Below are 25,153 nucleotides of genomic sequence, written 5' to 3'. Positions count from 1 at the left end.
ATCCATAGTACGAGTTAATATGTATTTGTTCAAGACTAGATGGCGCTGTGGGAAATGTCCTAGATTGATATAACAAAGAACTCATAAATTATTTATCACTCCTATGATTATCTATTTGCAATAAGGTTTATTGCTATTATTAAAGCAATGCAGTAATACTATAATAATATTTTAATAGCGGCGTATACCTGGTTGGTAGGAGCCAACTTTTCTCTATTAGCAGACCAGAACCATCCGAATATGTTCTTGGGCTCGAGATCTTTTCGTGATTCGCAGCCCTTGAAGTCGCAAAGACGACCAGAGGTCCAAATGTAAGGCACATCATCTGTAAACGAAAACAATATTTCATGTCCAAAGATTTTACATACTTAGGTTGTAACTATGTAAAGTATCTTCACTAACTAGCAGAAAAATCGATCGAGTTCAGTATCTAGATTTGAATATTCTTCACCACTGGCATAATCGTGGATGACATACATTCATTACTTGCCTTTCCGAAGGATTAAGGGGTTACGCTTCCGTACACTGCCATATCAGAAGAGCCTCTAATATAAACAGCTTACAAAGTGAGCTTTGTGCATACTGTATTACCTAAGTGAGACGCACATGGCCATATAGAAGTTATAGAAAGTATAATAGATTTTATTACGAATGGATATGAAGAAGTAAGAATACAGGTAAACATGAAATCATTTTCTTCACCCGCCACTTTACTTATACACTTACATAAACTATTTTTTTTATATATAACTATGTCTCTAGGAATTATAAAATAAGGTCACGATACCAAAGTTGAAGGTTTACACCAGTCATCATTACCTTGTGGTTTGAACAGATACTTGATAATAAAACTCGAGTAGGTATCTATAGGTTACAAGTGTTGCAACGATAGACCGATAGAGATAGATGTAGCCAAGTACTTCAATTTGGAAAATAAACATGTCACTACTAAATTTCTTGCCTCACACTTGTATTGATGTTGCAGTAGCTATTTATTGATATCAAACACCCTCCAGCATTAAAATACCATCTATAATGCTAATTTTATCAATCGTCTAAACTTATTTCAACATAAATTTTATGAAACTCGGATTTGAAATTTGTTGGAGTCAATTAGGCGCTACAGCACCTAATTTATGGGCAAGTATTGACACGCAAATAACGTGTTGCGACATCTATATAAACGATATGTGTGGTTCCATATTATAAATAATTTTTATAACATACTTTGCTGAATGAGTTGGAAGATCAGATTATTCTCCTCTTGCGTTTCCATAGAGACGAGATCCATGCAGTATTCGCGGCAAATATTTCTGCCATCCAACCAATCTACTTTCCTATTAGCGAGCGCCGGCACTCGCCCACTGTAGAAGTAATGATGGCCTCTGTAGAAGAACTGCTTTGGTCCTGAAACAATACAGTCGTTTTGAGATTTGAAATCACCTAGACCTATTGACATGGCTGTTAATTTAAAACAAGGAATCCATTAGTGGCTGTTCTCAAGTGACATGAGATATACTTAGTATGAATAAATAAATAGCGACAGACAATTTACATGCCGCATAGGTAAGTAACGACCCTCGTAGGCAGGTCATGCACCTACTGAACTATACAACCACGGTCATGACATTGGAGATTCCTTCGGCAAAACGTAATAATCATGCTAAATTGTTATAAGGATAATTTCGCAATGGTGCGCTCAGTTACATAACTGTCATCCGTCCGCGACATTTTTACAACATTTGTTTTTTACATACAATCGTGGAATTACATTACAATAGCAACAATTCTTGTGTGAAATATTATATATTATATTAGTATATTTTTTATCATATAAAAATGAGAGTAACCCGATTAGCTCATTTGGTCCAAAACACAAAAATATTGGTGATACATATGAATACTTTAAATAGATTCAATGAAGCTACATTCTGAGGTCTAAGGACAAATAACTGCGTTGAGGTAACATGTCGTCCTCGCGTTTCTACAAAGTCATCCTAGAAATGTTTGTAATTTTATTAATCGTACGCAATTGTAATGGTCGTTGGTAGGTATAGACTGACCCAGAATGTTTATTAATTCATAGCTGTAAAATTGTTGTGTCCATAAACATGGATAAACGTCTTTATTTTCTATGTTTATTGAGCAAGTTATCTCCATGTTTCAAGGAGAATAGATACCTATTTTATATATTAGGTGGGTTTTGGCAGATAATATCGCGACAACGGCGGTTTTGTGGCGACAGGCGTGGAGGCAAACAGATGCGTTTGTCACGAGATGCCAACTAGGTCAGGGATTATCTAGCGGATGAACTTTTGGTACTCTACTACCCTTAGTAAGCTACAAATGAAGTTAAGTTTTAACAACATTAATCACTTGATAATGACAAATAAAAAATAATATAATTTAACATATTTGGCAGGAAAATAAATAGACGTTCAATGCCTATCTATTTTCTGTCTGGTAGCCTGCAGACCTCTCTGCATAGTAGACCGAGTTCCAAATGTTTATAGAATATCTAGCACGTCTTTTGTTTTTTCAAATTTATTAAAATCTCACGATGGATAATTACTCAAGATGGAGACTACTGACTTTAGTAGGTATCAGACAACACCCTCTCCATTTTGTGTTTGTTTAATCTCACTCCGGTCTGAATTCCTTCAATATTACATTGTTTATACACATGTCTTATCATTCTTTTCAGGCCCTATCTCCATCACAATTTGGCATGCCCATAGACAACTTTGCCCAACAATAATCTAGTTTCTTGGCAGTTCATTGCAACTTTTTTCCGGCTAGTTGAACTGACAGAGTAGAACATTAACATATACCTAAGTAGCTCAAAATGTCCTATATGACTTTGAATTTTTACCATTAGCATTCGTAGGTATGATTAAAATGTCGTTATATTATTTTTTACACCCTAGACCGATTTAAATGACTAATCATAGGTCAAACAAATCTTAAGTGTCACACAATAATAATTTATTACATCTTCCCTTACCTATATATCTTTATAATGTACACCTGATGATAAGTGGATGACGACGTTATTTATCTCATATGTTACCATTTCCGGCGAACTCATGTGACTCTTCATCAGACTCAGAATGTCATGCCTCTGTACCCCATAATTCCACTGCCATATCTCTCCCTTTAGCCGAAACAGACTATAAAGCAAGCCTCTGGGCGTAAGCTTAGGTACAATAGATCGTAGTAAGACTGAGATACTACCGTATACGAAACCACGGTATAGAAGACTTTGTACAAAGTCTACCTAGGCACGTTGGCTAGGTATAAAAATACGAGCATTATTTATCAATTGATATTGAATTGAATATTGCATAAGTGTAAAATAAAGACCCTTATTTGTGTTCAATACAAGTACCTACAACGGACGCTACGAGCTTTTTGCGCTCAGTATGCTTCATAATTACATACAATTGCACAAATATTAGTAATTTGCCGTGATTGCGACTGTAAGTGTTAGTTCGCACGGCGGACAATTAATGCGGCTGAGACCTTGCGCGGTGACAGACAAACGGATGTGCGATTGTTTGTCGATGATCAACCACAAACAGCTACGGACAAAATATTCAACATAATTATGTACGCATGTAATCACATATTTAGATTGCAGATGTCGGTATGGGCTTATTATCCTTACACTGTGGAATCTTTGGAACGTTGTCTTATGACTATATACAGGTAGGCATGTTTCTAGTAGGTGCTATTTGCCTGGTAAGCAACTACCTATACCATAATATAGTAACTATACTATATTATGTAAATATTGCTATATCTACGTGAGTTTATTGAATAGAATCAAATAGTGAATTACTTGTGCTATCTGTTAGGTAGAGATGCGAATAAGCAGTTTAGGTTTATAGGCACATATTTCTATATTTTACAGAATCCAATGCTATAAAATCCAAACTAATCGCGCCAATTTCAACTTTACCAATCTTACGACAAAAACTATGGTTTAACGGGATATAAAGAAGCAACTTTAATTTTTCTGCATACATGAGGGTGCACGGAACAGATTCAGAACTAATATGTATCCTATCTACAAAACCAGATTCCGCTGCGTGAGAATGAGAAGTAAGTAGATTTTGCTAGTCTTTTTTACACGTTTCTAAGTCATCAATAAAAGCATATGTTAAGTGATTTTAAACCCAATTGAGGTTGTTCAAGAGGATATTACTGTAATATTAATGTCGGATGATATAAATTATTGGTTCGTATTATTGAAAGGTAAACTCTTTCGGATGAAGGTCGTGTTGCAAAACTCAGTTCTATTTTAATTTTATTGTATTAGATTTATTAATAGATGAGACGAGTGAGCAAGCAAATATATAGTTTATTATTCTTTTAGTTATCGAATATAAAGTTGTATCGATAATAACTTCATATACTTATAGATAAGTATCTACCACATAGGGTAAATGGTGTAAGAGTCTCTTTAGAAGGAAATAAAATAGTCACCAAAAACATGAAAAAAATATATATTCAGTGGTAATATTATCCTTGAATGTTCAATATATTGTCTAAAAGGAGTTATTGTACAATATATGATTCTTGCGTATTTTAGCTACAAGTAGATACCTACATAACTCGATATATGTAACTGCTTCATGTTAATTAGACACCGGCCAAAAAACCAATAATACAATTACATAGGATATTTAAAAGCATTGTAAAAAAGCAATTAAGTTACGCTATTGTAATACTAGGCATGTTATCGGCATTCAGTACGTAAGTTAGCGAGTTGGATGATGAAACCCTTAATCATTTACTGTCCATTGATATTAAACAACCTTTACTTAACTGACGAAATACAACCATTGAAATCATCTTCAATATAATTTTATTGTTAGGTGTTTGGAGTTGATATTTAGTAGTACCTACCTAATAACAGAAAACCGTACATGTTTTATTGTATTGATATTTACGTATCTACCTGCAATATATTTATTAATGATGCACAGCGACTTTCAGATACATTTATAATTAGGTTTTCTTATATTTTATCAATATCATTGGTACATAGTAGAATTTGCAAGAATTTTTAGCTCCGAAATGCTACAGCACTTACTAAATACAGTTTACAAAGTACCTAAGCAGACGACTTTAATTAAAGTGTACCGGTGTCGGTGAAAATTCGTCGAATCTTTGCAGCATATTCGAATGTCATTACATGACTTAGTCATATTGCGTTTACTATACGACATATTCCATCGATATACACCAATTTCCTCTCAATCTTCTAACAAAAAGTAGGTAATAAAATAATAATGCTGAATGTTTTATATTATTTAAAGGTACATTCTTACGACATTCTACGGATGGTAAGAAAAGGTGTCACCATACGGATCTATTTCTTTAATAATTTAAATTAATAAATTTACGGTGTTAAAATTTTATAATGATACCTAATAGGATTTAGTAAGATTCATTCACCTTTGAACTAGACTTCGTCAATTACTGGTGGTTCCGGTTTTCTAAACTGGTAATATAGGTATACAATAAGTTGATGATGACCGTGAAATCAGCTCTTCATATTATAACTCTAATAAATGCCTAAAATTATATTTCCTCTACTTTTATTCAACTTTTAATTAACTGAATTATTCATGCAAGTAAACACGGAGCGTAACATAATGTAAAAATGTTACTCGCTGACAGATTATGTCTAGGATGTAATTACATATATATATATATATATATGTATCGGATATAGGAAAGGTTCCAGTTTCATATATACGAAATAATAGTTCGTAAGCTGTGGGAAGTTTAATAAAAATATCATAAGATACAGTCAAATAAACTAATATTTAACATTTGATGCGACGAAAAAGGATTAAATTAAGTACGACATATTTGCTTAACTTTTCCGTGCTTGTAATATGTACAAATCTATAGTCTAGGCCTTACGTGGAAGTATTATGACGCCATCGCATGTTCAAAATGATGTCTATAAATCAGCAAATCATACATAATTGTTGTAAAACGAGTACGATTTTGGCGTAAATTTTTTACGTCATTAGACAAACGGTTAACCTTAAAAAGTAATTGTATAATGTTTGGGCTATGGAAGTAATAAAATATTTAATTTTGCTCAAATTTACCTTTAATAAGATGTATAAATGACTTGTTTTTTATTATATACGATAAGAGTACAATATTATTCCAAACCGCATGGCCAGCTTGGTGGTATTGTAAGTTAATATCCTCATTTTATCCGCAGAGATCCGTAGGATATTACAATATATAACTGCTTAGGAAAGTATTAAATCGTGTCCACTAATAACGCTAAAATGGAAATTTACTTGTGTTGGGATTTTGTGATGCAAGTGTGCAGTTTCTGAAGTGAAATCTTTAATAATTTTAAACCGTTTCCTATTTTCGCTACGAAGATTGCTCTGCGGTTCATTATTAATTAACTTATAAATAGGAGGAAATGTGTAGAAGAAAAGTCGTCATTCGTTAGTCAGTTATCGGTGAACTCTATGAAACGTTTTTGTTGTGTTGTGGATTTCAAGCAACGTTGGTAACCTTAAAACATTTAGCATCGTACGAAGAACTCACAATCTTATATTGTCCAATTTGCCTCTCATATGTCATATATTTATATTGTATGTATTTTCACCGATTTCCGTAGATCCAAATTTCGAACACAAGTACACGACCATGAAAGTCGTATTATAGCCGAAAATAGTATTTCTACGAGGTTTTCATACGGTTGGCATACCTATTTTCATTCTGTTTGGGAATATATTGATTTGATTTTATTATGTTAATTGTATTAAAAAGTTTCATTAGTTCAATTAGTAATAACGTACAGATTACAATTAGGTATACGAAAGCTAACCCATAGAGGGTTTTGTTCGTTGGGATTAAATACTTTTCGTACTATTTTAAAAGAGATTGTTTATTGAGAGTTTTGAAATAACGAAATTATTTTATTGAAAATTCTAAAATTCCAAATTTCTAGAATTTTATAGTATCCTTAATATCATAAATTAATTTATAGTTAGAATATTTGAAACATCATTTGAAACAAAATCTTTTCTAAATTGTTGTATTTAATATTTATCCACAATATTTAATTAGAATGAGTAAAATTTTATTTTATGATACATTTATATTTACCATAATGATAAGAGTTTCTATAAAAGGGGAGAATAACGTTGAAAGCGAAATGCGCCCCGAAAATAAACGAGTCTGCGCATTGGATGCTGTATGATAGACGAACGAGCGTCCTTCACAGCGTCCGTGACCTTGCTGGTTATTGACCCGAGCTTTTGCTTTCCATCCTAGAGCATACCTACATATTTCGAGGCACGTGTTACATTGCGTAATTATAGTGAATCATTCAATCAGTTATTACTTTTTTACATGTAGTGTTCCATCGCATGTAATTGTTGTAACTACTACTGAAATTAGATATATAGCTTTTAAGTGAATTATTTTTTTCAAAACATGTTAACTTTTAAAATGTTTGTATATAATAATTTTAATATTACTATGCTATTTGAAATTGTTTTCATAAATATGACAATACAATGAAGTAAACCGAACTTAAACCGGTAAATAATATTTCTTATGGATACCTACGAGTATTATAAAATACGAATTGCAGCTGTACATGATGTGCCGAACTTTAAACAGCACGTGAAACGTGACACTACGGCACGTTTATTTCTTCATAGCTAGCCATGTTATAATCAACCATGATTCATATAGTTTCTGAGCTATATACACAGCTAACAACTCATCTCGTCATCGCACGGGCGGTTTATGTGAAGAAGATCGCATAACTATATAATATTATCTTATCTCTGGTATAACTATAATATGCGTGTAATATATCTATAAACATTATAAAATCAATTCTTTAAACTATACCTAAATCCGTTGCGTAGATTAAAAAAAAGTGGAGAAACAGTGACTAAAAGCAAAACGACTGTGCTATAATACTAATTATACAGAAATAACAATATATAAATCTGAAGGGAAGAACTGAATCTGGGAAGGCATTAGCTAGATTTAATCTACGACCTTTGAGGTAAATCAGGATAATAAACCACTAGACCACGGCACTCTTACTGTACAATAATTTTTAAGAGAACTACTTGATGTATTTTTATTTTGTTTTTAAATTTCATATTTATATTTTTTGACATAATACTTTTTGTAACAATCAATTAAATATTCCAATTATCACCGTATTTTACCTCAAAAAACCCTCGACATCTCTCTCTCATCAAGTAGATAAGATACCTCTGCTTCATCAATAACCTAAAAGTCCGTGTTACATATAATTTTGGAGATGATGGATTGAGGCCCGCCGTAGCCCAAAGATAGGTCGCACAGTGAAAATCTGTGACGTGTGCAGATCGGTGAATAATTCACATCTCAGTCGACCATGCAGAGTCCCGCTAAAGTAAGAACTACTTCGAACGGGAGGTGAGGACAGTTTATTTGAAGTTACTTACTGCTAGCGCATTTTTGGGGTACAGGAAGCGAAAGGAAGCGTCCTGGCTTCTGTGCGAAGGCCAGCGTGGCAAGTGCTGTTGCGCACGCGAGCAGTAGCCACGTCTGCATCTGTAGACAAACGAATTAGAAATCAATATATGTAAGTACACGTGCAATCTAATAGCATTGCATACATTCAGCAAACTTTTTAAAATTAACGTACTTATTTTCATTATGAGCCAACTGTGATATGATAAATATTTCATGAAATTACTAATCTATTACAAAAAATTTGCGATTTTCTTTAAAAAGTTTAATTAATAATACATTAAAAATGTTTTATTAATAGATGATATTACAAATAAATATCGAGCCATACCGACATTTTTTAAAGTCATTATTTTAATAACTCACAACTGGCTGCACAAATTTGGATGAAATTTTGTATATTTATTTTAATGGTTTCTTGGGTCGTTTGAAAAATCCAATCGAACCAGTAGGCGGAGTCAGTTTTAGGGACAGAACGACGCCGACCGGATCCGGTCTAAATGTGTACATATATATGTATTTGTAGTGTTGCAGTTTTATCATTATAAAAGATATATTAGGTTTATTTCCACGTAGGTACAACTTCATCAATATACTTATACGTTTTGGTCGACGATCACTCACTGGACTATAGACGTAGAATATTCACACCGGTTCCAAAACAATGGGAATAATGTTTTAATTAATTTAAGAACTAAACAAACGGTGGAATCGAAACAATGAATCGTTAGCCGAAATATACAAATACTTAGATACGTGTAACTGGCTTAACAAAGTTTCTAATTTCAATTATACCAAAACCATAACACCTAAACAATGCCCAATTATTTAAATTCCATTTACACGGTTAATGTAATTTTACACTTTCCCACTCAACCGACAGCACGGTGTGAATAAAAATACAGTACATACATTGAAAATAATTACAACATAATTTAAATGAAACAAATTAATTATTATTAGGGATATTGACTTAATAATATATGGTATATAACTAAGGTATGTCCTAGATTAATACAAGCCCCGCACGATATAGCTATTAGGTGAAGACTAAGTAAAAAGTTGTTTGTGTGTATCTCAGTCTCACCTATTTCGAATTTCAGTCGACAAGCTGTTAGCTTTGTAAGCTGTGATTCGGTTGAAGGGTGAGAAAAGACAATGAAATTTCAGGATAAGAGGCATGACTTCTTAGTTCTCCGGAATGCAACAGGAGCAACACAATGACGTGATGTTCGTCACGCTCTTCATGTAAAAGCAAAGGTTGCCATTTACCCCTTAGGTGGATCGTCAGCTTGTTTGTTAATCCAAAGAATAGGTACAAAAAAAAAAGTTACTCGATCCCAGAGTAATGATTAAATTATTAAAATTAAGCCATACAACACTGCACGATACAGTACAACTAGTAGGTAAGTAATAAATACTTAAGTAATTATCCTAAGTAAAATAAAGTCCACTGTTTAAATGTCAAGCACTGGTTTTGTAGCTATTTTATAGGTATCTAGTCAGAATTTAGTGACATGATAAGAGGAGAGGACGCAACCGACAGAGTCTCGAGATTAGACATAATTGAGTTTATATTAGTAGCAATCACTTGTATAAATTATATGTTATATTTTACGATATGATCTTTAATTCTCTGATGGGTTTTAAAACTTAAACTGGCTGCCTCTACATGAACAACTACGAGTCTAAATGCGGAAAAAGAAGTCCATTTTACGAAAGAAAGCTGTTACGTGAAGTGGCAACTGAAATCATATGTCTACTGTCGCCCACGTCTGGGCTAGCAGCGGACTGGGGCACTGGACCGCATTGCGCGTCTCATATTGTGTAATATTTCCTTTTTCGTGTAACGACGTGTGGTCAGTTCAACAAACTAACACATTTCGTGACATTATTCACGATCCATTCATTCGTTATCCTCGTTGGCTTGTTGCTTAGTGTGTTATGTCAACTATTTTGAGCTACTATGGTAGATATCTATACGATCACGTCTAAATATTTACATTGTCTGATGTCATACAAGTGGCAACTTTGAATAAGCGATTCGATTGTTTTTATATTCTCGATACGTTGAGTTAGGCCGAGAGTATATTGGTCAACAGACGTTATGTAAGCGTGTCGCCAACAAGCCGATGCCTCGAGCGATATATGCGACTAATGAAATTTTTCGACCTTATAACCGCAAAATTAATTATGACACGTTATACAATATTATTTTTGTATTACATCTGTTAATAATTTAATAAAGTATCATCTACATTTCTATATTCCGTGCGTTATAGCATTTGTCGGGTGATGTAGATCTAATTCTAAACCACAAGAGCATATTTAATTCATTTAAGTACATGGGCTCGCTATCGAACAAAACAATTGAACGTGGGAAAATAATTGCAAAAATGTTATTAGTAATATTTTTTTATTATAGGAAAACATACTTAAAAGGTCAACTGTGACCGGCACCATGCAACCTCATGCGGAGTGTACAGTAAGTACAGAGTTTGTCGTAATGGTTAACTAGTTGAATATATGAATATATTCATCACATTGAACAACTTTCCTTGTCATTATCTATATATTCTTGAACCGATCATTTAAACATTTATAAGCTACAGTCTAATTTGGTATTGAAAGCCAATAAATTATTTTAAACTATTCACTAATAACTATTGCTAAAGGAACTAAGAAACTCCGGTTCTTCTCCCAATCTGTAAAGGCTGCTGGAGCCGTCTTTAGAATAGAATAAAAACAAACTTAAGTGTAACAACTCGTATGTCATGCGATATTAACATGAAATTATTATTAATTGTGTCCTATCTTTTATTATATTGCAAGATTCAAAAACATATATAACATGTTGCATGTTGCATAAATAAATATTTTCGCTAAATCCTAACAGATGATTTTATCGTTAGGTATAGAGTTTACGCCCATGATAGTTACAAGAAGGCAAGTCTTAACGTTTTCTTTATTGGTTGGCATGGTACGACTAACCCGGCATTTTACGATGTTTATCTTATTAAACATTACCACTAAATTGACTGAGAAGTGTCAATAATAAAGCACCTACCGGCATAATCATTAGGTATATACTTTTATGATGAAACCTGTGATGTGCGAATAAATATTTATTATCTACATGGAAAAAATACGATATAGAATCTGTGGATCCGCAAACGAGGATGAGATAAAAACACGTATGAATAATGTCGTGGCTGTGTATTATTAACCCGGAAACGTTTGTTGTCAGGCGGTACATCACGCGTTTCAACCTACATCACATAACCTTGACATGTATGTACCATATAAGTCGTATAGTAATGTTAATATCGTAAGCAGATAATCAATAAAGTAAGACATCGGCTCATCACAATGATTTTTATGGCAGCATGCAGTCGTGCATTCTCAGGGTTGAGTTTAATTAATTTCCTCGGCCGAATATGGTAATTACAACAAAGGTAGTGTCGATTCTATTCTACGCCTACAAAATCTAATAATGATCATCATGTTTCAAAGCTATTATAATTTTATGGAGTTGGAAGATCATAATTGAAGGAAGTAAACCGTCATTCGTTACATTCTGATGTTCATTTATAAAATCGAAATCTTTTACGTAAAATACATTTATCTCTTATTGGAAATACGTACATCACTGTCACCAAATGATCATATTTTATTTTTAAATAAATTTCAATAAGTAACTATTAGTAATACATGTACGTCATGAAATCATTAGGTACTTATATTACCAATAACTTTTTTGTTTCTTACAGATATTACTTTTCATTAGACTGTTACATATTAACCATCACTGGGGTAACGTCTTGGCCCGCCTTAAACGATCAAGAAATGAACAAAATGAAAAAAATAGAGCAGACAGTGTTTATATATTAATTTATATATATACATTTATTAATTTAAAAAATGTACATAATTAGCGGGTTTTATTATTACGAAGGGAATTTTTTACTTAAAAAATGATAGCCGCCCGCCGCGCCTTTTAGTAGGTTACCCGGGAATATGACTAACAATTTTCAATATTCATATGTAGATAGCAAGACGGTATTAGATTATAACATTTTTAGATGATATTATTCATTAGTTCAATTACAATATCTATAAATCTTTCATAATGTGAATGTATTTAAAATCAAATATAGATCATTGATGGCCTTCGTACAAAAGTAATTACAACCGGAGGCCGGGGCTTAACAATAGCACAAGTGTTCAACAGTTCAATGGTATTCTTCGCAGATCTGTGTCTCAATCGCGAATTTAGTGCGAGGTTCACAGGCACAATGTATTTGGCTAGGGTTTTGCAACGAGACGAGGCCGCGGCCGGACCGTCAGTTTTGGTCACGTTCGTGCAGCTTCGTGCAGTACTGTGCTGCACTCCATCTGGCGCCTTGCCAAATACTTACTGGCATGCCATCCATACTTGTTTGTTTCGTAGACTACTATATTTTTTTATTTTATGGAAATAGAAAAATTCTCTTTTCAATATTTTAGGATAGCCATACTTTTTTTTATTAAATACTCATTCTAATCTATTTTTATTGGATATTTGAAACAGTAACTCAACTAATGATAAACTAATACTTATTATTGTAATTGTATAATTGTATCTATTGTAATTATGTAAAATCCTATTTGAAAAGAGTTATGGCCTCTGGAAGAAACTTTTCTTCTCGGACCTACATTCCATACTAACAGTACATTAAACTTATAGTAAGTGTCTGTAATTACACATAATGCATAGATGATTGAATGATTTGATTTTTTAATAAATTTCTATAATCTAAAAACATATCTACTACATGTTCGTCTTTCGCGACATACGAAAACAGCAGGTCGAATATAGTTATAAAAATATTAGTGTCCTAAATTGTTACAAGCTAACTAAATGTCTATTTACTCCAGCTATATACTACTTCCATTACTGTTAACAGTAACTAAATTATATTTAAAATATATACCCGGTGTTATGTGATAATATCGTTTCAGTTCCCTAATTAGGTCGCTGATATTGTTTAGTATTTGAAAGGAGTATAAAACAAAAAATATTTATAAATTAACAGGTGTATCGGATAAGTTGATGTCTGAATTTATTTACGGCAGTAGTAGATTACTTATGTAACGCTATGCTAATAAAATAATTATTCTTATTTTAATTATTGTCTATCTATGTAAACTAAGCGAAAATCTGTAAAATTTGCTTAGTTTGATGTGAATTAATATCTATGAAAACTATTGCATTTTTCTAACATAATATTCCCCTTGTTTTACTGTGGGGTAATTTGCCAAGAGAAACTTTTTATTGGCGACTATTGGCGCATATAAATCACAAAATTTAATGAACGCATGTTTGTATGCAGATTCTAGCATGGGTCATGACCATTTAACAATGGGTTCTATAGCTAAACCGATAAATGATGAGAATTCGAAATAAGCATCGCGCAAACGTTCCAGCAATAAAACTAGTAACTACACCAGTAAGAATACAAAATAGAACAAATTATCAAACAGAGATAATAAGAATATTTTTTGTTCGGAATGTTTTTTTATTTATTTAAATATAATATTTTCATTTTATGCGCGGAATACAATTTATTATTACTATAATATTTAAATCTATATGAATAACTTGAATGCTGGTAAAATTTATATGTAATCATATTGATTAGAAAATAGTAACCGTTACCAACATGTAAGCAAAAATATGAACTCACTACCATGACAATAAAATAGGTATGCATGTAGGTAATGCAGGTAGTAAATAAAAAGTAGAAAAAATGCCGTAGTCAATTATAATCGAATAAAATTCTAGGTAATTCAGATTAAATATTTGAAACTTTAACCAAATATTTGCATATTGAACTCGTCTGATTTCCTTAGTAGGTACTAGCTATACGTAATTACCCGCGTATATCGGTAAATATCATAAAAGAAATAAAGTTACGCAACGGTACGGCGATGCGGCACTACAACCTTCTGTCTACCACATCTTTTGTCCTTTACGTGAATAGAAACAAATTTACCGACATCCAAACCGGCCTCGAAGCAAGTTCAATGTTAAATATTATAAAACTATTTGTTTGAACTGCATCGTGACATAAGGAACCTCTTCGCACTCCGCTAACACCTCCGACCTCCACGAATATAGATCGTGTGGTAAAGGCCTTGTCGAGTCGGTCTTGATAAACGGTATCATTTAAAATATAATGTGCATATATGCATAAATCTTAATAAATTATATTACTACAATTATTAGTTATGTCGAAGATTTTACAATAATGTAGCTAACATATATATTAATATAAATAAGGCTTGTATGTTTTTTTTTAATATATTCTTTTGTATTCATAAACAGTCTATTCTATTAGGTACATATTATATAAATAGGTGTCTATACCAAGTATATAAATTTATTTACTCATCGTGTAATAATTTTTCATATTCAGTATTATTTGAAGACACATAATCTATTTAGAAACTCGTTATGATAAATAGCTCCAATTTTATTTTTATTGTAACTGGTAGTCCCTGAGGCGACACTTTGTTGTTTTTTTGTTTCCTTAATGCACGAAAATCTATTGGTTGTACATTATACAATATTTTACATCTTACTCGAACTAATGTGTTAAGAATGCCGTAGGATAAATTCTCTGAAATGATAAGACAGACACAATATTTTAAATATGTAATACATATTTTTTAAAGAAAATTCATTATCATTCGTTAACAGTCAGTATTTTTAAAGCCATATGCATATAATTTTACTTGACCTTTTGTTCTACGTCTTTTACTCAAACATTGTTTATTTCTTGCGATATTCTAATCAACCCGACTGTTATCATTAACATTAGTTAAGCAGACGGCATTGAACAAATGAAGATAGATCAGGAATCTGAATTTATTATTGTCTTATGAAAATTTCTCTAAGAAATTGTATCTTTATGCCGCAATACCAATGATCGTTTATAGTTTATGCAAACGTACAAAACACTGAGGTAGATACTGGTTATAAGCAAATATAATATATACACCTAATCTATAATAATCTGTAACTATATATATCCTTATATGGAACCTATGTAGTATTTTATCAGCCAATATTGTCAATAAATAAATTATCTCCGCCGGTTCGTATAAAAGACATCAACGCGTTACTAAGCAAAACAATAATAGTATAATTTTGGTTTCTTTTTTTTTTTGTACACTATAGTTTATACATTCTATGCTAAAACTGTAATATAATGTTTATGAACCCCTAGTATTAATCATTGTACTATATTAATGTAATATTGTACTAAAATAGAGTATAAAACCATTTGTTAACTGTAATTGACACAATAGTTCAGTGCTTACTGATGATGCTTCTCATAAAGTGCGTAGCGAATCAATTGGGTTCAACATTTGTCTTGAAGATTGTACATCCGTGTATTAAATAATAAGTAACCTTTGATAATATAAATATTACCGTTACTATATTGTTGGTCTATTTGCATAGCCCTTAACAAGGATTACTGTATCCCTCTATGAAAAATACGACAACCAATTATACAGGGATAAAATGTAATATATAAATAGGTTATTTTATCATTAATTTTTTTTCTGGGAGTTACCCCGACCAAAAATCGTATTAGAAATATTGTAGTATATGTACAGTAACCCTATCACCACGAATGTTATCATAGGCCATGCGGGTAACATAATCACCTGGCTCATAATTTTGTATTTAAATTTCTTAAAATAATTCTGAATATAAATTATTTAAATCCGTGTATCCGATGATAACGAGTTAAAACAGGCACACATATTTTTTTTTAAATATATGTTCATTTACTACCGAAACCATCTATAACATTATTATAAACTAGAAAGAAATAGTCTGTCTTATTGTTACTATTACAAGAATAGATGACTGAACCGATGTTAATGAAATTTTATATGAATATATATTATATTACAAAGACTATAGTATCTATAAAAAATCAGACGAGTCGCGGGTAACAGCGAGTTATAAATATAGCGCGAGAACAAGAAAATATCCTGTAAAGTAAAGTATTATATAGTTGCTCTACTACAATAAAGCGCAGTTGAAATAAAACGTTATTCTCATTTTAAGTATTTTATTTAATAGTTTCAGGTGCTTTCTGCTTTTAACTGCTATTATTTTAAATTAACATGAAGCGTTACAAAATTATTAATTTTGAGCGCTATTGTCTTACGAATATAATAGCTGCAATGATTAGATAGGAAGATAAGTAATTCCTATTAGCCATTATTAAAAAATATATAGTGATATATAAATTTAGTATTATTAAAATTTAAAGAAATATTGAACATCTTTATTAATATATACATACTGCTTTCTTGATATATGATAGCGTAGCGGCTTTTGTATTGATTGCCGCATGCATCCTTATGTAAAGTGCGAATACTGTAACTACCATATAGTAATTTTTGTAGCTGTGACGTGGTCGTGTGGAATGAGTAGTCATGCTCACTAAAATGTCCAGACATGTGGCGGCGTGGTGGGCCGGGTCAATGGGCTCCCTAAAATATGGTCGAGCGCAGTGATGGCTGGCTCATCCGTCATACTCGTGAACGAGTGCTGCTTGTAGGGACTGGTCTGTTCTTATCACTACGACTGATTTAATCTTATTGCATGATTATATTTGACCCAAAAAATTAGTGCTTGTTGGTAGTTTGTATTCACACGTTTCGACTTGTAAATGTAAACTTACAAGGATTATTTAAAAGAGCAACACACAAGTTTCTTGCTCGTTCTTCTTGTGATGAGACAGCTTTCCGAACGAGTGGTAGATAAAAAACAAATTGTTATGACTATTCAAAAGTGCTTAAATTAAGTTTATTTGAATAAATGATTTTCTATTCTATTCTATTCTAATGAGTGGTAGAATCAAGAATATGACTGTTCAAAAGTGCTTGTATTGAGTTTATTTGAATAAATATTATTTCTACTTCTACTTCTACTTCTACTTTTATTATATATGAAGTGAAAACAAAATTATTGAGTAAATATACAAATTTCGTAATGTAATATCGCTAATAAAAGAATTTACGTAAATCCGGTTTTATATCATTGACGAAAATTATAACTGCAATCAAGGGTTAAGTACCTAAATAAACAGTTGCTGTCAGCAATTGACGGCCTCAGTGGTCTAATTGTTTAGCAAACCGCTTTACTTCCGATTGTTGCGGGTTCTATTCCTAGCACGTACAAGCATTGTATTCGTTTGTATCGGTCTGGGTGGTTTTCTATGGACATTATGAATTTACTAAACAAAGTATTCACTAGTACTCATAATTGCAGCTCTTATTAGCTTGGGGCTTCTCTTATTAGATTTGGTATTAAGTACTTATAATGAAATCAAATATCTTTGTAGTAGCTGAAAACAAAATTAGCGAGTAAATACAAAAATCTGCTAATGTAGTGTAATCGTCCATAATATCGCTAATATGAGTATTAAAGTAGTTCCTGTTGGCTATCATTGACGATAATAATAAAATGAGCGTACAATCGTCGGGCACCGTCAAGAATGTCGTTTCGCTTTTAAAACATCTGCCGTAGCCTTGAACCGTTGCGTAACACTATGACATTTTGTCCCAACAAACATCAAACTTACTGCCGCCTGGGCCTTTCGAAACTGGTACCCGATTGGAGTCGTCATTACAAACAGTCATAACAGATAAGTCGACAATTCGGCGAGATAATATCGAATTGTCGAACTGATTCGACGACGTGCGTTACTCAAGTCGTCCTTCGTTCTCGTGACCGCCTCACTGAGAATACGTTGCGTACCGATGTATTGTTGTTCACTCGTATACCGTGGGATAGCTTTTTTTTGGTAAATTTAGATAGATAAAGTTGTTGCAGCATTGTTATGCCATATATGGTTCTAACGGAGGCGTAATCTATATATCTGAATATATTTATATAAGAACGGGTACGAAAGGGTATATTTGTTTCAAATTGCTGCTTATAATAAAATTTGGAAGTAATAATCGATACAACACGGTCTATAACTAAGAGAGGCAGTGAATCCGCCATACCTACTATTGTACAAGTAAATTAATACAATAAAAAATCAAGGACTACGATAGCATTTACGTTTAAAACTCTCCTGTACTAATAAAGTAAAATATAAAAAATAACAATAAACCATTACAGCTGACAAAGAAAAATTAGTACAACTAAAGTGTTTTTAACATGTATATAAGTATATCCGTTCTCCATGTGACCTCAGTGATACGATAATTTTCAACTACGGGAAGTTGTTTAAAAATTTCTTGTCCGTTTTAACTTTTTTAGAACTATTTTATTGATACTGGTGATATATTATTGTATAAAGTTATATTTATTCCAAGAAAGAGTTTGTTATTATTACAAAACAATGTTAGGATAATGATTAATGATGACAATTATAATTAGAATTACAATGATTATCTGCTTAAAAGAAAGACAAGGCAATGTTTCTTAACGTGGGGTCACGTTGTCACCCGAGGGGTCATGTATATTATTATATTGATAAAAGGTCACGTGCGAACTTAACATTAATATGCGAAAAGCGTTTTGCAATTTTATATTCGTTGAAGTAATTATTATTTATTATACTGTCATGTAAAAATATAAAATAAATATAGTTATTTATAGCAAGCTTCTAAATGTTTCAACTGCCATTTATATCAATAACTTCGCTAAGAAACTCGTTCATACCTAGGGAATAGTTAAAACATTATGTTTATAAAATAAATGCCAGTAGGTATTATATATACATGTAACGTAATTAACGCGATCTTTGCAAGTGATTTATTGAGAACTATCTGTACCTAGTGTATTAATATCACTTTTTTTTATTATATCAAAGTTCATTTATTAGTGCTTTATTTTTAAATATATACGCAATTGGACATGATTTATAACCACCAGTCTAATAATATACTTAAGACTCAATCGTAGAAAATTGAATACATATATTATTATCAAAATTGGCAACTGTTACATTATAAATATTTAACACTATAAATATTCTTTACCTGAAATATGTATAAATGAGATATATATTTTTAATATTGTTACATTTTTTTTTATTGATATGCAGATTTAACCTATATAATTTATAGAATTATTATTTACAATATACCTACGTATTACGTTCTCTTAAGTTGAAAGCAATAAAAACTATGTTATTTAGTGAATATAATTAAGATTGTAGTATAAAATAATAACTAGCGGAGAACAATTGATTGCTATATAGATTGACGACAGAAGAAAACCTTGTTATGAAGTTTAATCTTAGTTAAAACTGATATAAATGATAATGAATCTATTATAATAACAAAGTACTAAATACTAATAAACTACAACATACTATATACTAGGCAACTACACTTTGTAACTAATTATTGCAACAGATAGTTATTAATTCCCATTAGAACCAAAAATTGTGTCGATTAATATCGGAATTGGTATTCAGTAAGTGGACGCAACTATTACCTTGTTTGTATGAAACTACAACATTCATAATACTACAGCTTAGCGTCATAAAATTCATATTTTACTACGTTTCATTTTATAATATTCTGTACTACTTAGGTACCGATGTTTGAAAATACTAGCTTTTAAATAATCTAAAAGCAGTTGCACCTATATAGTTATTTACGATCGAAATCAGTACCTAATACCGTAAATGTGATACGAAACGTATAAGTACGTTGTTTATTTTTTGTTCTTTTTTGAATAATTAATTAATTACAAATAAAACAAAACAACTAGAATCTTCCTCAATGACAATAGGTGCTAAGCCCCAAAATATGGCGTAATTCATTTAACAGCGCAAACTAATAGGTGTACACCTAGGTTATGTAGTTGGTTGTAATATGTAGTAATCAGCCTACATCACTTCTAATACTTAAACTAAACACTTAAGTTACCTTGATGACACATTAATCAGATGCATTCGATAAGAAGTCATTGAATGATGAGGTCAATCAATTCAGCACAGCTGTTTCAATACAAACTTGACAATAACAAAATAATTAAATTTTAATGTCGCATTTACAATTACAATTAAATAAGAGAATGCTTTTTTTAAGAGTAACAGTATCTTGTAACAATATTTAAAACTTCTTTTTATAAACAACACAGCATCACAACAAGATTTGTATTATACTAGACAACTGATATAAATACTTCTAATTTTGTTTCTAAATACATACATAATATACTTAGAAATTACCCAGACCACTACAAACATCGTACTATATTCAACAAAAGTTTGCACCGTGCAACGAATCGAACCCGCGACCACCGTAGGAAAGGCTGTGTGCTAAACCGCTAGGCCTCCGAGGTCTTCCGTTTTATCTACAAAGTCATTGTTTATTATTTAAGTACGTTTATGCTTATGATTGAATTGATTTGAATGAATATTTAGTAGTTATCTGGAAAAGAAATATTTAAACTTACGTCACTTGCTGGGGCTTGATTTATTTTTTATCGCAACCAGCTAATAGTATGTGACAAAGAACTTTGGCACTGAAGTCATATTACGAACAAATTAGCTAATAAATAATTGTAAAAGTAAGAAACTCGGTATTACCAAAGTAGGTAAACAATTTGAAAATTTATATTAGTAAGTCGTTTCTAAATTTTGTGGTTCGTAGAAATTTAGGTAAGCAGTAAATAGTTGAATGCAATTTTGTTCGATGATTGCTTAGAAACACAGTTCAAACCGCAAATACTCCAACAGTCGTTTTGTGGAATAAATCTATGCTTTTGTTATTACCTTTGTTTACAAAATTTAAAAAGACCCTTTTCAAATATTACAGCATACAATCACCTAAAGTATAAAAAACTAATAATTAATATATACAACATAAAAGTATTGTTTAATACATAACATGAAATAAATTATAATTGGAGTCGCGGACAAACTTGCTTATATAATTATAGTAATTTATGAATTGCATGTTCAAGTCACTTAAGCTAAGTATGGGGTAAAGTAAAATAAAACCACAATCCTTATATGTACATATAAAAATCTCGCTTGAAATTTGGCTCACTGTATGCAGCTTGGACCAACTTCAAAGATAGGATTGTTTTTATTGATCTCAATATTAGAATTTCTGAGCCAAAGCAACACGTAACTGAGTCACATAGTACTATATAAGAACCGTACAGTATGTCTTACTGCAATTAGTACGGAATAGTACCTTAATGTAACACACAAAATATCATACGAATAAGAGATGAGAGAATCAAATCAAACTTCAAGCAACATCATAATTATATCTATTCAAAGGTGATATACCTATTTATCACTTAATTATCACGGAGGTAACACAGCACATAATAGATGAAACAAAAACCGCCGTAACTGATACTAAGTTGTAATAAATCTGCACCGCACCGAGTGAGGCAAATGTGCGTGTCAACGACACTAAAGTTGATTTGAAATTGAGAGACTACACGTTTTTGTTGTTTTACAATTAGATAGACAGATTATAACAAAACAAAAACCGACTTAATTACTGTCCCATAAGAAGAAATCAACAAAGTACAAATTAGGCCAGGAAAGAAGTAAGTTTAGCTTTTGAATTATTATTTTAGACTAAATAAACTCGTAATCAGTTACCATTTGCCATTATTATTCAAGGCCTTAGGTAGTAGGTATAACGTTTTTATTTGATTATTACATAATTAACTAATGTTTATGAACTGTTATTTTCAAGCGACTATATGCTACAATGTATTTTTTATTTCTCAAGACTCTCCAGTTTGGTTACTAGAAGTTTTATTTTCTCCAAAAGACTCAGGTATACACGCTACACTCTGCAACAAATGTGAAACAATGCTATTCCCGTGGATTATTAGGCCTTGACCTTGGCGTATAAAATGGTTCTAATATTCCAGATAGCATAAGAAAATTATAATTATTTAATAGGTTATTTTAACCAATTAAAGATATAATTTTCTTGATAACAAATATAATAATGTAGATATAAATATATTTGCCACTGCTGAATGCACTTTAATTTTTTTTACATTTAGCTAATTTTATCTAATTTCAAATTTAGTATGTTTTCTGAGGCAGGCAAGCCTCAGAAAACATACTAAATTTGAAATTTGAAGTTCCCAAAGGCTGCCTTCATACAGCAGTCAGTGAGGATCTCTTTATTTTATTTTATACAATACGTACATATAGTAACATTGTTGTATGTATTGTATGTCAATAGGTATGTATGTCTATCGACTAGCTATTTTTCCGGTTTCGAGTGCTGACACTACCTGCCACAATCATATCGATACCATAAAGAATAATAGCTCAACCTTCAAATCAGAAGACAGCGAGTAAGTAAGCTAATTGTTAGTGAAATTTATAGGTAAAACACAGAAAATGTAGGTGGTCTTATATAGTCTCCCTTTATACAGAAAATATAAATAATAGAGACGATTTGAGAACGTTTCTTGTTTTTTGAAGTCGTTAGTCTGTACTAACGAGTGGTCTTCACTGCGGTCATTCACGTATAATGTACAACTAAATGTCTTTCAAATATTTTTTGCCTGAACGCTTATAAATGATATATACTTTAATGTTATTACTAGGACATATAAAAACTAAAGTAAGAAGTAAACAAAATGCGTCCTATCTTATAGTTAAGTTATCTATGTTATTGAGTAAATACAAAATATCTTCACAAATAAATATCTAATATAAAATCATGGAACAAATCAATAAATAGCTATCACTTTTATGCATATAGATTTTACTACATATTATTGATATTATAGAACCACAAAGACATGATTTTTCGTTTCATTCAAATTTGATGTTATTTTAAAATACTTTCAATGAAATATATATGGTAATAATAGTCGGTTTACCGTGTGTGTTAGTATATTATTGAAAATTATTTGAAAAGGTTTATTGAATACAGATATTTCCCTCCAACATTTACGACGTACCTATTATAATTAAATTATTAAGATTTTATAGTTATCAATTTTTTAATATAATATATTTCACTAACTTTCGGTCGACGTGAAAGACTAATATTATAATAAAAATATAAATAAATGAAAATTAAGTAAATAATTTGTTGCAATAAGAAATGTTGAGGTCTACTTTGGTTGAATACAGTAGAGTAATTTATTGAGACAAAGAATATCGTCAAACTTTAAACATAATAAATTTAAGTTTTAATTATTCTCCCACGGGTGTACTAGATATTATACATTTATTATCTATGATGACAAGATTTGATAATACGAAAACCACACCATAAAATTGCGTAGGTCTGTATATATTATGTTTATTACTAAATTGCTCCAAATATTAAAGTTATATGAGAAAATTCACATAAAAACCAGTACTATGTACCTACATCTCGTTTAATAACTTTACAATGGCAAAATGTGGTCGTTGCATCATTATTTGGGATTATATAGCGATATAGATTTATTAATACAAATTCATTATGTTTCATATGTATTCATTAATAATTTGGAGAACTGTTGTAATGTCATGAAATGCAACTTAATATTTTTGTAATGTGTAATATGCAAGCAAAACAGGTTAGTTCTTATCAACTGATCTATTTTACTTAAGTAATAAATTGTCACGAGTAAGTATTATTTGAAAGTCATTAATATCTTTCATCTTGTTGACCTTCATAGATTTTGTAATGTATACTTTTTATAAATCTCTTGAATATGAACACGACAAATAATAACATTGTGATCATTGCCTAATTCACATCCTTTTAAATGAAAGCAAACAAGGCTGTTATTGCTTTAATGTGAATTACGAAATTTTTAACCAGGTAACCGACACTAGCTCATCTTTAAGAGCACATGTTTATAACACATATTATATAATAATTAATATTACGACATTATATTAAAATATTATGCTACATTTGTATTATATAAAATTAAAGCATTATAAACACTATTAATTATATTATGGAAATAATTTTATTATTATTCAACCGTCTTGTTGATAAGGACGTGTTGAAACCCCGTAGAAAAGGGCTCTCCAACATAATCTGAACATCGGCTGTGTCGCAACTGCAGCTTGACATACATACGGTCTCTATACACCAGTACTGATGTTTTGTTCGTATTAATAGAAGGACGCAAGTGCAGGCCCAGGCAGGCTCAAGTACTCAATTGGCAATTTTTGTGTCACACTTGACAGACGGGTAATCGCCGGCTCCATGGGCCATGGCGTAATGCTTATCAGCTTGACATGTGAACGCGCCCCTAATTAATCTCTTAATTAAAATTACACAATACTCATAGAGTACAACTTAATAATGTAAAATAATAGTTTTGCAATGAGATGATCATAGGATTTTGTTGTCTAATTAAGGGTCTGTACTACTAACCTCTGAACTTATTAAATTAATTTACTATGTAACGGGACTGATGGAGGTCCTCTATCCCAAATCATCCCTTTGCATACCTAGGTAAGATTCAAGATCACTTACCTTTTATGGAAGAATTAAATAAATATCGCGGCGGGAAAAATCACAGACGCACAGTTGTAATATAGCGCGCGGCAGCTTTACAAAGTCTTTTATACTCGACGTAGCGGGG

At 31.5% G+C, this 25,153-nt stretch overlaps 1 protein-coding gene across 1 annotated transcript in view; it reads right to left on the bottom strand.

Annotated features, from left to right (window-relative positions):
- LOC131852602 (uncharacterized) overlaps nt 1–25,153 on the bottom strand; it is a 26,741-nt gene extending 1,588 nt beyond the window's left edge. Inside the window, exons 1-4 of the mRNA XM_059203289.1 lie at nt 25,045–25,153; nt 8,502–8,610; nt 1,228–1,407; nt 189–325 (exon numbers count right to left, since the gene is read on the bottom strand). Coding sequence (XP_059059272.1) covers nt 189–325; nt 1,228–1,407; nt 8,502–8,610 — 426 coding nt within the window. The 5' untranslated portion in view covers nt 25,045–25,153. The remainder of the gene's footprint in view (nt 1–188; nt 326–1,227; nt 1,408–8,501; nt 8,611–25,044) is intronic.

This window comes from Achroia grisella, unplaced genomic scaffold (assembly GCF_030625045.1).
Source record: "Achroia grisella isolate CSIRO2021 unplaced genomic scaffold, CSIRO_AGI_Agris_v1 utg856, whole genome shotgun sequence".
Lineage (NCBI taxonomy): Eukaryota > Metazoa > Arthropoda > Insecta > Lepidoptera > Pyralidae > Achroia > Achroia grisella.
The sequence above is the reverse complement of the archived record's forward strand: the minus strand, read 5'-3'. Positions and strand labels throughout refer to the sequence as shown.